The sequence below is a fragment of the Spea bombifrons genome, chromosome 1 (assembly GCF_027358695.1).
Source record: "Spea bombifrons isolate aSpeBom1 chromosome 1, aSpeBom1.2.pri, whole genome shotgun sequence".
Taxonomy (NCBI): domain Eukaryota; kingdom Metazoa; phylum Chordata; class Amphibia; order Anura; family Pelobatidae; genus Spea; species Spea bombifrons.
In genome coordinates this window covers 15,134,136-15,147,659 of record NC_071087.1, presented here as the reverse complement: position 1 = coordinate 15,147,659, position 13,524 = coordinate 15,134,136, and the positions used below count along the sequence as shown (strand labels likewise).

At 37.1% G+C, this 13,524-nt stretch overlaps 1 protein-coding gene across 2 annotated transcripts in view; it reads left to right on the top strand.

Moving 5' to 3' along the window:
* Positions 1–10,074, top strand: part of RAB28 (RAB28, member RAS oncogene family) — a 57,691-nt gene extending 47,617 nt beyond the window's left edge. Inside the window, exons 5-8 of one of the 2 annotated variants that reach the window (XM_053458290.1) lie at positions 2,050–2,153; positions 4,612–4,689; positions 8,341–8,437; positions 9,212–10,074. In XM_053458290.1, coding sequence (XP_053314265.1) covers positions 2,050–2,153; positions 4,612–4,689; positions 8,341–8,430 — 272 coding nt within the window. In that variant the 3' untranslated portion in view covers positions 8,431–8,437; positions 9,212–10,074. Of the gene's footprint in view, positions 1–2,049; positions 2,154–4,611; positions 4,690–8,340; positions 8,438–9,209 lie in introns of both variants that reach the window. The other variant, XM_053458289.1, reaches the window with a different exon arrangement.
* The last annotated feature ends 3,450 nt before the right edge of the window (positions 10,075–13,524 follow it).

The following is a 13,524-nucleotide window of genomic DNA, read 5'->3' as shown; positions in this document are numbered from 1 at the left end:
ACGTTATTAAGAAGTAGTCAAGGAAGGGGCCTTGTGGTTTAGGCTTCTAAGGTAAAGATGTATTTTTTTCCCAAAAAAATAAGCCTTTGCCGTATGGAGAAACTGCTTGTTTGATTAGTATAAGTCACATTGCTTAGCTTCAGGTGGAGACCTAAACACTGTTTTGGTCTACAGACTTTAAACTGAATGAAACACAAGGGCGCTTGGTTTTATGGGAAGATGCGGACAAGGCTGGAAGTGTTCTAGTGTGCTCCGAGTTGAGTCGAGGCAGGTCAGATACAAGCAGCGGTCACAGACATGGGCCTTGGTTTAATGGAGCCAAATCAGGGTAACGGTTGTATAAGAGAACCACACCGTAAAAATTCTTACGGGGAGCAGCAGGAAAATCCAAAAGGATAATAAAAAAATAGCAGGGGAAAAACTGTAAATCCAGATTATCTTTAGACAAAGTCTTAGTCTGAAGAGTAAATTTTTGCAGGGAAGTCATAAGATGAAACCGGTGATCGCTGAATACCACCACTGTGTAGGAAATCACCTTGGTTAATTCTTGATTTTTTTTTTTATTTATTAACTTTTACAAAACATATAAAACAGAGAACTAAAACACACTGCCTTGTTGTGTCCGCTTGTTTTTTGAGAGATACTACACTAAACAGCCAAAACCGCTAGGACATGAACACCTGAATTAAAACGGGAGCAGTGGAAGGGTCTCGGACCCCTTTCTGGGGAAAAATGGCTAAACCCTCTGATTAAAGAGAATACGCAGTACATCCAGAAGGCGCCTATGATGAGCACACATATATTTACTTAGGAGAGACTGACTATTATTCACCAGCTCTGCTCTCTGACTGTTCCTGGCACCGGCAGCATTTATATATCCAAGCTGAGAAAACAGAGAAGCGTTTGGATTACTTGGACCTTTTGCGTGCATTTAATACGTCGCTGACAAGAGAACCGACCAGATAAGAGGGTTACGTTAGTGCCGTCCGATACGGAAGAGAACGAGTGACAAGTTATCATCCGCTCCAAGTAGTGTATTATTATCTGTTTATTTGTAATTAACCATATCCTTCATAATCAGAAATAAGAGGCTTTTCTACATTGTGTTTTACCATCACTTTATGAGTTAAAGGGCTCGTGAGATGGAAATATTTATTTACTTACAAATCTGTTGTCTTTTTATCAGGTTTCTCCTTTTTTTAGTTTTTATATTTACGTTTATTTACATTTTCTAATGATGTAAAATCAATTTGTTTTACCGTTTTCGGATAAAGTAGCTATTAGGCTAATACACTGAAATGATTGATCTCAAAATGCTTCATTTGGTGGGCGTGGGGTTTCTGAAATACATTTACTCACCTTTATGCTGTGAATAAGGTATAGTTTTGCCATATGGTCTTTCCCCATAATCTCTAGACTGTAAGCTCGTTTGAGCCGGGCTCGCCTCACCTGTTGTTTCTGTAAGTCAAATTGTTATGTTACATACTACTTGTGATGTCCTGTCTACCCATCGTACAGCGCTACGGAATTTGATGGCGCTATGTAAACAATAAATAATAATAAATTGTGTGGAGCAAATGTTAAATGCCTACACAAACTCTTATCCTCTGGACCAATAGACTTCCATCTAGTAATGTTGAAAAACATGTGTGGTGCCCTCTACGTATTTATATCAATAGGGGAGTTATAGACAATGTTAAAACTTTTTAATACAAATTTGGGAAGAATTTGGGAGAATGGTGAAACCAGAAGGGGAGAAAAAAAAGTTACAAGAAAACCACTTCAGGAGGTAATACTTTAGTAGTCAATCTAATCTATTCTATATATGTTCTACGTTTCTTTAAATGCAAAATTTTCTTTTGCCCCGAAATCCTTAACCTAAACCAAGGATTTAACATAGCCAGCCGTTTTTGATCTTTGTGAATGGCTGCGTATTTATTTTCCGTGTTGGCATTTAATCAAAGTGTTATTTAACATAAGTATATTGACATAATACATTGATATTAAATATTATACCCCATGTCTTTATTTTATGTTTGTGTCTTTTAGTTGACTTGGAGCACATGCGGACAGTAAAAGCTGATAAACATCAGAGATTTTGTCAAGAAAATGGTCTGGGGAGCTATTTTGTTTCTGCAAAGACAGGAGATTCTGTAAGTTGAACAAATCAGTTTCATTCATTTAATCTAGAATTAATTTCTGTTAAGCAATATGATTCTCTCCCCTTTTCAAATAAAGTAATTAAAAATAAGCTTAAACTCACTAAAATAAAAAATGATTATGTGGACCCCAGTGATGTCACTGTGACATCATTAGGGGCACCCTGAAGTTACAAGAGAGACCATTGTATTCTATGAAGTCTGCAAAGGGAATCTCGAGTCATGTAATCCTGACAACACTGATCCTTTGCATTAAAAGAAATGGGGAAGACTGCTGCTGGAACCAGCTTTCACAAAGGGGAGGGATAACCTAATGGGAAGGGGTAATCATGCAAATCCTGTCAACAAGAGGTTACAGTGGCTTCTTGCACAGTTAATATAGAAGGTGGGTTACCAACATGGATTTCTTAAGGTCTGCAAAAACCATTGCATGTAGTGATGGCATTGAAGTCCATGCATTCATTAGCGTCATTCATTGGGTAGCGGTGTGGAAATGGTGTGTGTGGGACTGTTTAGCATCTGATGCCGTCCACACAAACCATCTCTAAACCAGTGAGTGATTCAGCACGATCATGTCTAAACACGAGACTTCCAATAAGTAGCAGTGTTGCATTGTCACAAGGCTCTGATTGCAGGGAGGGAGTCCCGCTGATCAGTCAGGGACCAGAAATGCATAGTTCTTTGGGGGTATTTTGAACTGGAGGTTTGCCAAACATGCCAATTGAGGCATAGGACCAGCAGAAATTAACTGTGAAAATGTCTAGTTTGGAAATATGTTGTAATATGTTCCAATTTCTGCCCTGTGATCATGTGTTTGTTTTTGTTTAGTTTTTTTAATAGTATTCATAGTAAACGTTGCACTATACATCTGATCTTGAAAAGAGGCCTTACATGCTTTGTTACACACACTTGTTACACATTAATCCAGAGCTCGCAGGCAGCACAGTTTATGAACAGTGGATCGGCTCAGACCATTACACATCAGATAAGTCTACTAAAGTATGAGGACTCATTGCCTCATACCCCTCTGTGGAGCAATAGGTTCGTGTGGTCAATCTAGCCCTGGAAGGCGCCTCTCCTTTAGAACTGGATCGGCCCACTTGACACAATTGGTTTTGGCACTCTTACCCACAATAGAAGGATCTGAACCATCTCTTCAATGGTATTTGGAGGTATGCACTATTCTGGTGTTATTACAAGAAGAAATACATTGTTAAAACATACTCACTTGGATTTGAGTCAAAGTATACCGCGCTCTCTCTGTAACAGAAACATTTATAGGAGATAATCAAACACTGAGTTCTAAAGACAAATTATACAGTCAATCTTAATTATACAGGGGGGTCGCTTTATTGCCAGGTTATTGTAGGCATTAAATAAAAACAAAAAACATCAAAAGCTGCAGAGGTAAAGAGAAGTAACGAGAACTCACCAACATGCAATAAATGCAGCAGCTCTTCAGATGTGATGAGTTAATATGACAGCACGTGATCATGCGACCTGTTCTATTACAAGGTACTTGGAGGGATGCTCTCTAACTTACATGCAGTGCGTTAACGAGGAACGCATCTCAAACAATCCAAATAGCACTACAAACAATGGAAACCTCAAAATAAACATGCTTATTTATCAAGACTTCATAGTAGCCATACAAAGGTTTTAATCACTCTGAGACAAGTACCGGCATGTTTGCTATGATTATTTATTGTTTTATATAGCGCCATCATATTCCGTTGCTCTGTACAATGGGTATTAAGACGCAAGACTAATTCTTCCGTTTCTGCTGATAAATATGGCCCAATAGTCAGAGGTGCGCTAAATTTTTCATAGAATGCCAGTCCATTTTTCACAATAAATTCTAACCTTTATATGTTTCATTTGGTCATAATTTGGTGAGCCAGGGCTGGGCTAGTCACATAAGCTGCATTGGATGTATACCTTGCTGGCACCTAAAACATTTCCGCTTTGGCTCCTATATTTTATTCCGCCCAATCCTACCAATGGTAGGATTCTCTTTCCATGCACAGATCTGTGGTTTTCGTAATTCTAGTGTAAGATTTAGTGTTTTGGGGTTTTTTTTGTAAATGAAAGCCTCTGATTCATGTGAGGAAATACACTGGTTAACTTTACATGTTTAGATTTTGCACGGATTGCCAATTTAAATTTAAAACAACAAGACAAATGTGCGTTCTAAGGGGAAAAAATAAATCTGGTCTATGTATTAGAATATTATTACTAAACACGGAATATTTCTGTATTATAGAAAGACACCGATTTCAAAGCTAAAGTTATTTTAAGGGCTGTTGAGTATAAATTCTGCGTTTACATATCGTCAATGTTTACAACTCAGGAAAGGTTTGATTTATTTGAAAGTAACTGGAGGATGTCTGCTTTTAATCATTTAAAGTCCCATTTTTTTATTTCTTTTTTTTTTTTTTTTTTTCTTTTTTAGGTCTTCCTGTGTTTTCAGAGAGTTGCTGCTGAAATCCTTGGAATCAAATTAAACAAGGCAGAAATTGAACAATCTCAGGTGATGATACCATTGACATAAATATTTTTTTCCATTATAAAATAGTAAATAATACAAAATAACCAATAGACCTGCATGCCACATGTTTACTTCTATGTTGTTCTACATGTTTTATCCATATTTTTATTTACGGTATAGTTTCAGGTAAACCTGTTTTTTATGTTTTGTTTTTTATTTATTTTTTTATTTATATGGTGATACCAATCAGAATAATACCATTATATAATCAGACCTTTGGGATTTAAATAAACATTTTTTCCAAGTATTTTAGTTTCTGACAATTTCGCCATATTGTTCAGTATAATTTACAGTGCTTGACTTCAAAGTGCTTTATAATACGTCAGCCGTAAACTTTGATTGCAAAATACTCAACAAATGGGCAATCATTCATTTTCAAGCACATCCTATGGCCAATTGCGTTATCGTGCTCTACTTTGCATTCCTGTGGAAACCTTTCCTAACAATAAAGCAATGTCCGTAAGATTCTGTAAAATCGTGTGTCCCTCCACTCCCATCCCTAAACTGTGTGATCTGCTTGTAGAAGAGGCAGTAGGTACAAGTAGGAGTACATTGTCAACCAATTACGTCTGTTAATTATGATCATTAATCATTAATATAAAACAGTTAAGCGCCAAGGGTCAATAATACCTTATTATGAACGGCACTTACATGAAATGGCACGCTGTAAGAACTTTGTGTACGGGATACATAAGCGATTGATACTTGGCTATTTTATTATGATAGCTGCAGGAAGGCCTTGATTTTACAAAATGCCGTTAACAGGCGTTGCGGACGTACACTGAGAGGAATGGTACCCTTAAAATCCAAACCGTATACAGATTGGTTACTTGGTGTTAAATCCGAATAGAACCAGAGTTTAGATCATGAGCTTGATCAGAACTTTCCCCGACTAATTATTGTCCCACTTCTGCTGTAAAATCCGATAAACTCTACTTTTCTACCGGTATTTAAACGTTTGTAAATGTGATCTTCTATATAATCTGAATGGATGTTTATAAATTGCTTTCTGTGTAGGTTTATAGTTGTTTCCTGTAATATATTCCACAGCAATTCTGCACAGTTCAAATGAAGTTCTCCTTTTCTAGCAGAAACCATTAACATAACTTGCCAGATTTTAAACCTATACAAATACTGAAAAACATAATATTTGGAATCAAAAAACCTCTTTTTAGGCCATTTGGTTGTTTTCGTAATTTTATTTCAGATTCATGCAAACATGTTTTAATATTACATCAACTTTTCCATTTTTTCCACTGTATTTTTTTTCATATATTTAACTTAAACGTAGCAGTCCTTTTGACAAAGTAACAAAACTTGTGTTAACCCCTGAAAAAGAAAGGAATCTGGTTCACTAGCTGTAGTGTTTGTACACGATGATAGCATTTATGTAAACCTTTTCAGAATGGTTAATTGCTTACTGATTGTCTGGATCTATCCTACTTTCTGTTCTTCACCGGGAACTGTACAACTGGCAATCTCATCTTGCTGCATTAGATATCACGGCTCAACACTGACACATTACAAAGTCACTACAACCTTTTACAGATAACCCAAGCCCTTATAAATAATTGCCTCTGTCTAGCAGATAAGATAATAGGGTTGCAATCAATTAAACCGTCCGTGTACCCACTGCCGCTAAATGTAAACCCTTAAACAGGGCAGTTTAAATGTTCTGAACAACACACACTATCGCACTTCATTTAATACTGTGTATAATACTTCTAGCATCCAAATGTTATATCCACCTAAAAATATTACGATTGAAAAGCAATATGTCTATCAAATAGAATACAGTCCAAGTAACGCCAATGTATAACTTTTTTTCTGATCTATAATCCACTTCTGATTATACTTTCCTAGCATATGCATTACCCTTTGCGTAGGTTCTAAAGCAGGGTGTTGAAGCAGGGCGTTGGGCAACGTGTTTGTTTCTGGGGCCTATACATCATTTTCAAATGGTTTCTCCTTGTAGATTTACAGTATATTAACCCATATGGAATGCCTCACATTGGATGATAGACGTATATATTTGAAGTTATATGGAACTTTTGAATTTGAAGCAGATTGTTATTATATAAGAACCATTCAAGTCTGCCTGAATGCCCATTGAATTATCAGGCTACATTGTATTACAGTCAGTCACATCGATGAGCTTTTAAAAATGGCAGACCAGTGATGTTGATCGCTAGCCTGTCAATCATGCCTCCAAATCCAATGCAAAGCGGGTGAAGGTCTTCCGGATGCCTCTGGATTGAGGCAGGCCTGGAACGCCATAAAAAGGGGCTGTAATTTCTGTGACTGCTGTCCCTCCATCACACTCTCTCATTCATGCTTTCATTCACTCTCACTCAATGTCTCCTGGAGAAAGAGAGGCGCAGAAACACTTCTTTCTCCGCAAATCTGAAATATCCTGGCCTCCTTGGAGTATTTCCACAAAAGGGTGAGCCACAGCCCACAGCTTCTATTCCTTTTTTTGCCCTATGTAAAGAGAGAGACTATGTTCAGTTACCCAAAGTGTACCACGTGATACATATACCACAAGGTGAACAGCACTGAGGTGAAACAGGAAAAGAAATAAGGTTGGAATATTCATAAACATAAAGATCAATATCGGGACAGGAGGATTAAAGAACAAGACAGGTGTCTAAAACCTAGAGGGTATGTGGTAGGCATAAGTAACGATTAAGGCTCTTACAGCAAAAAATAAAAATGGGCAGATTAGATGGGTTCTTGTCTACTGACACATTCTATGCTTCTGTGTTTCTGAAAGGGATTTTGGTGTCTCCTAAGCAGCCTTTGTGTTGGATTAGAAGTTTCATGTCCCACCCTTCGCTATTTATATTGCACCGACACATTCTGACGGGACTTATTATGATCTTCAAAATTCAGAATTTAATATGATTTGTTTATTTCTGACACCTAAACGTCCAATTAGAAAAAACTTTTCTACTATATACGACAAGATTCGTGGGCACAATCCTCAGCCCGTTTCGTGATGCGGAAATTGTAAAGAGTAGTTTTTACTATGGAATAAAATGTACTTTTAAATACACCACTGCAAAGATCTTGCTGCAGCCGTGACCAATTCATTTTGACATCATCTTCTTTTATCTTCCATGGTATTCCAAGTTTTTTCCTTGCCGATGTGCTCAGCTTGCATGGTGTCTTTTGTCTAATTTGAGTTTTGCTTTAAAATAAACGATATTTAAAAATATTTAGTTTTTGGGGAATTTAGCTTTTCTATATTGTGCTGGATTTAATGCCAGAGATTTTATCCCTACTATTTATGCAACGGAAAACCTATGCAATGAATAAAAAATTGGGATACATTTTTTTGCCATTAGTAACTCTAGGACCTATATACCTCTATTTTTATCTTTTTTTTATCTTTTTTTTTTTTTTTTTTTTTGCAGTCGATACACGTATTGCTGTTCAAGTAAATGTGATAGATATGTATGGGACATTGAATCCAGCACATTCTTTTATAAGCATTGTATCATCACTGGTTCTACTGTTTTGGTGAGCGTGTAGCATTCTTTCGTTTTATTCATTTTTTTTTGTCCTTTCTCATCTCTTTTCCATTCTATGATCTTTTATTCCATTGCTCGCTTTCTGGTGCATGCTCCACAGCGCATTGTCAAGGCAGACCTAGTGAAATATCCGGAAGAGGAGCCACAACTGAACTCTAAAGCTCAGAGCAAAATCTGCTCGTTGCAGTAGAGAGAAGGTATTATCCAAGCAGTACTGTATTGTAGTAGTTGGTAGATCATTTCTTCTCATGGCACACAAAAGATTAAAACGCCTTCCACCAACACCTTCCCACGCTCCGAGGCGTGCCTGATTCATGCCCATGTACTCATTCATCAAAAAGGAGGAAAATGGCACCGTTCATAAGCAGGCACATTGTGACCAAAATTGCCTTTATTCCACCTTAAATGCTTATAGGAGGAATTGCGTGCCCTTCCGTAGTGTACACATCCCTGCACTGCGACGTGATTAGTCTGGGCATAGCAGCGCTGCATTTGCTGCTTGTTATCTGTAAGTAGTAATATCATGCCATTCCTTGTAGTTCTATACATATAATGGTAATCGTTAAATAGTGAAACGTACTGTTTAGACTGAAACATATTTTCAATGGCATTTAATGGTTTGGTTGCTCAAGAATTTATCCACTTCAAAGTATCGAAGTTGGAAAGCGAAACACTGAACAGAGCACTGTTGGAAGATTGGCTTGGAGTTTCAGGATACATAATGAAGCGCATGATGAAATGTATCGTTTAAATGACTGCTGACAAATTACGCTAATGATCAATGTGAGATGCTGTCTGTATCATGAACTTGTTACTAATTATAGCGTAACACATTTGTCAGAACAAGCTGCAAAATGAAGGGGGGAAAAACCACATGTAAAAGAATGATTTATTCTGGCTAGAATTGCGGGTGCGGATCTTTGCACTGCTTATGTCGTTGATTCTCTTTTTTTTTTTCTCCTACCATAGAGGGTCGTGAAAGCCGACATTGTTAACTACAGTCAAGAGCCGGTTACGAGAATGGTGAATCCTCCTCGAAGTTCAATGTGCGCAATTCAGTGAAATCCGTTTAACTTGGACCAACGCATTTTGGAAACTCTTCCTTTCCGTTGCACAAGCGCATGGTTTACCAAGAACTACGTTTTAACAGTGACAATCTACGCACTGCGGTTTTGAGATTTTCAAAAGCTACTAGAATATTTTGTTTTCTAAAGCAGTAGCGAGTAGTTAATCTAGCCAGGGTGTAAGGTTTGGACCAAACACACACACACACACATGCACAAAAACCCCTTTAAATTATTTTGATCAGAATATTAAAATCAATCTATGGATAGTTTGCAAATGATTTTGACGGGTAGCTGTGTGTGATGCAACGGGACCGGTTACCATTTTATCACATGCAGTACAAGTATCCAGAATTTGGTGGCTTAGATTAAGGGGTTAAGTAAACCCGAGAGCAACTCTTTGTAAACCACACACTGAATGTATATTTTATCCACAACACTCTTTCTTACATTCCATTAATTAGAAAATATCCAGTTATCAATTTTCTTCCACCATCAAATTCGGTGATGCGTAGTATTATACCACTTTTACTTAAAAAAAAAAATTAATCCCTAATTTATTATATTTTTATATTTGCTTTTTTTTCCTCTCTGCGCTGTTTTTCTCTGTTGCCCACACTTTAAAGCGTTTAGTCCTCCGTGGTTATATCCGATCTCGGTAATTAATTGGGATGGTTAACTATTTAATTTCCAAAACAAAACAAACAACATAAAGAAATAAAAGCATTTATTAATAGGAAAATAAATATTGAGATTTTTAAAACTGATAATATCTGTCAAAGACAACCTTTTTATTTCTCTTTCAGAATGTATGCATTCTGCATATACAAAATGTAAACTGCACAGAGCCTAGAAACTTCAGATGCATTGTGGGCTGTGTTCATTTCCTTTTAGTCTTAATGGGTATTGGAACCCTGCGGTTACACATTGACATGTATTTGTTCAGCGCTGTAATGCCTCTGCGGCAAACATACTCAATGATGCAATATGGAAATGGTTCCAGTATTAATTCACCATCAGTTACCATGTGGCGAGTATCTATTACCACATGTATTGGCTGTCCAGCTACTGGCGACCCACAAATCACAAAGGGATTATCCAGCCACTTGGAATTTGTCGGGCTCAAACAAATGTGAATTTAGAAGTGAGTAGGCTATTAACTAAACATGTTATAAAATATAGGTTGACGGTGTAACCTTTGTAGTAACCATGCTGAATCCACAAACACCATCTTTGGTCAAGTGATAAGACAGAAGACCGCTGAAATATATATTTTATTTCATAAATTATGGAGAATTATGAAAAGAATTAAGAAATGCATCACAACATAGAGACAATAGTATATAAATAGATGGTTATTCATTGTAAATGAGCACAGGCAATATTTTTTCATCAGTAACATATAGAACTATCAAAAACAATATTAAGATTCAGAATTCAAGAAGAATGAATAAAAATACCAGAAAAAAATATCATTTTTGTTGCAAATTGTTTATTAAATCAACTGAAGAGTCATTGGAGTGTCTTGCATATTTGTCTTACCTTTTGGATATATCATGAGTTGGTACTTATTTTCTGTTAGGATCTTCAATGAAATGACATAACAATGGCCATTTACATCTGACGTTGTTGGATTGACATGACTTTTTTTTTTTAAATCCGCTCGGGATTGGTAAAAGTGACAGGTAGATTAAATCACTTTTTTTTCATTTTTTTTAGTTAAACATAGAAATGTAGAATTTGATGGCAGAGAAGAACCATTTTACTCATCTAGTCTGCCCACTTTTAATTATTCCTTGGTCTCATCTTGGATTCAGGATCGCTTTATCCCGCTGTATTAGCCTCTACCACCTCTGGTGGGAAGCTGTTCCACTTACCTACTGCACTCTCAGTAAAGTAAAACTTCCCCAACATTACATCTAAACCTCTGACCTCTAGGCCAATTCAAATTAATACAAAATACACACAAAAATGTACTAGGCGAAAAGACTAAATGGTCATCCTGTGTCGCTGGATGATGATGATGGTGAAAGGAGGAGTATAAACTGCAATAAAAAAGAGAACATTTTTGCTTTTCTTTTGAGTCAGCATGATAGTGCTGTGTGGGTTGGGGACAGTCCTAAGCACCTGGTCCTCCTTGCTTTTAATCCCCTCCCAACAGAAGGATTGCACATGTTACTCTATACATAAAAATTCCAGCAAGGAGGAAACACCCAAACTTCTTTTTTGGGAGAAGTGAAATCTGTCACCAACCGACCGGCAGCTCTTCTAGGAAGTTAAAATTACATCTGTCCACGGAACGTTACGCCTAATATAAGTTCTCGTTACTGTGGTAACCAACATTTAAAAAAAAAAAAAGAAAAATGCCAGCATGCTGCCAGCTGATCTATTGCGAAATCTGCAGTCTAGCATGTTACAGAAGTCTGACCTCTGCTATATTGTAGCCTCAGCGATTGGGATGTCCCCTAACTATAGCAGAACTACCCACAGGGAGGAATGTGACCCCAACTCCTGGAACTCAAACGGTTCAACTGCATAAGATGGTTGGTGTGTACATTTAATAGAATGCGTTAGAATGTGAGAGCAAAAAGGATTGGCTTCTCTGCCAGAGCCTTATAAAGTAGATTGCGCTGGGGGACCCTCTAAAGAGTTCACAGAACCATCACTCTTCACTGGCCTGTGGATGAACAAGTCTTCAGAGAGTCGTAGAATGTACAGATAATTGGTAGAAGACAATTTTAAAATACTTGTGCAGATTTTTAGAGAAGTGAAGGGATACATTTTCCAGTTCACCCTGCATTTCCTGATCAGGTTCTATTTTGGAATCTGCTGCGATGAAATACCGGGGTGGGGGGATCCTCATCCTGCTTCACCATTTACAGTAATTAACACTTTCACTAATATTTGTTACAAAATGCCTGCCTATAAGAAATGTCTAAGAAATTTTCATTTGCAGACCCCTTTATTCTGTTTCTTAAATAGACTTAAAAACAACTTAAAAATCTATGATGTTTTATTTCTATCATAAAAGCAGTTTTCCTGGTCCTTTAATGCAAGCCAGAATGATGATGATGACGACAGGAGTAGCAGCCCTCAAAAGCAGAGATGTAAACCTGTTATAAGCATAGAATTTGCATACTTTTGCAGTTTTAGATATTTTCAACCTATATTCTGTTTACTGCAGATATAACACCTTCCTATGTGTGCCTGAATTGTGTTATGTTGTGTACTGTCATATACAGGGGCTGCATGTGCAGTCTTCAATAAGGTGCAACTATTGGATACACTTATTAATGGGGGCAAGAACTCCCATTACTATTACTATTTGGATTGGCATTTATGGGGAAATAATGTTTTGGGGGTGTTTGTATTTTTTTTATCACAGTATGGGATTAGATGCATACTTTTCCCTAAAGTTAGTGCCTAAAAGTATCTTAACTAGGAAAAAAATATGTATAGGTTTCCTGTACAATGTAAAAAGAATTTCCACCAAATTATAGCAAAATTCCACGACTCCTAACACACAAATTGCCGAGCCTATAATTACACAAATTCCTGAGCCTTTCTACAACTGGTGTGATACCGGCACTTCAGATGTAGAAGTTATGGGAAATGGCACTTTTTGCGGTGTGATCTAGTTTTTGGGGGTTTGGGACTGTTGCATTCTTGGAAAAAAATCTGCAAAATGTTTTTTCACATTAGCACAATCTCTTTTTTTTTTGCATATTGTCTATTTTATGCCAGCCTCATCATTTTTCTTCTTTTTTGCGTCGGCTACTATGCTTTTCTCTTCGCTACCCATTAGATTGGTAATAGGAGAATTTTCTTTCTCTCAACCCATAGTGTAACCAGTTTTCCCTTATCAGAATATTTCAATTCAATTTACAAAGAAAAAAAAAAATCTGTTTTGAGAGACAGTTATTTATCAACATGCAAAAAGCAGGCTAAGCGTTTTGGCCTAAGGGGATCCAAAGCAGAAGAGCCCGAGATCAGATAGTGAACACATCCATCTCTTGTTTATGTTTCCAAATCTGAGTGCCGACGCAGAGAATAAACAAAAGCGGCTTCATCATGTTGGCATGTGGAAAAATATTTGAATGACTGCGTAGGAAAATATGAAGTGAGATATCTGAACGTAATCCAGTCCATTGCACAAATTTGGTGGGACAATATTTCTGCGCTGGAAAGAGTGAGGAAATTTTTATCCCCCCTCAGCCAAA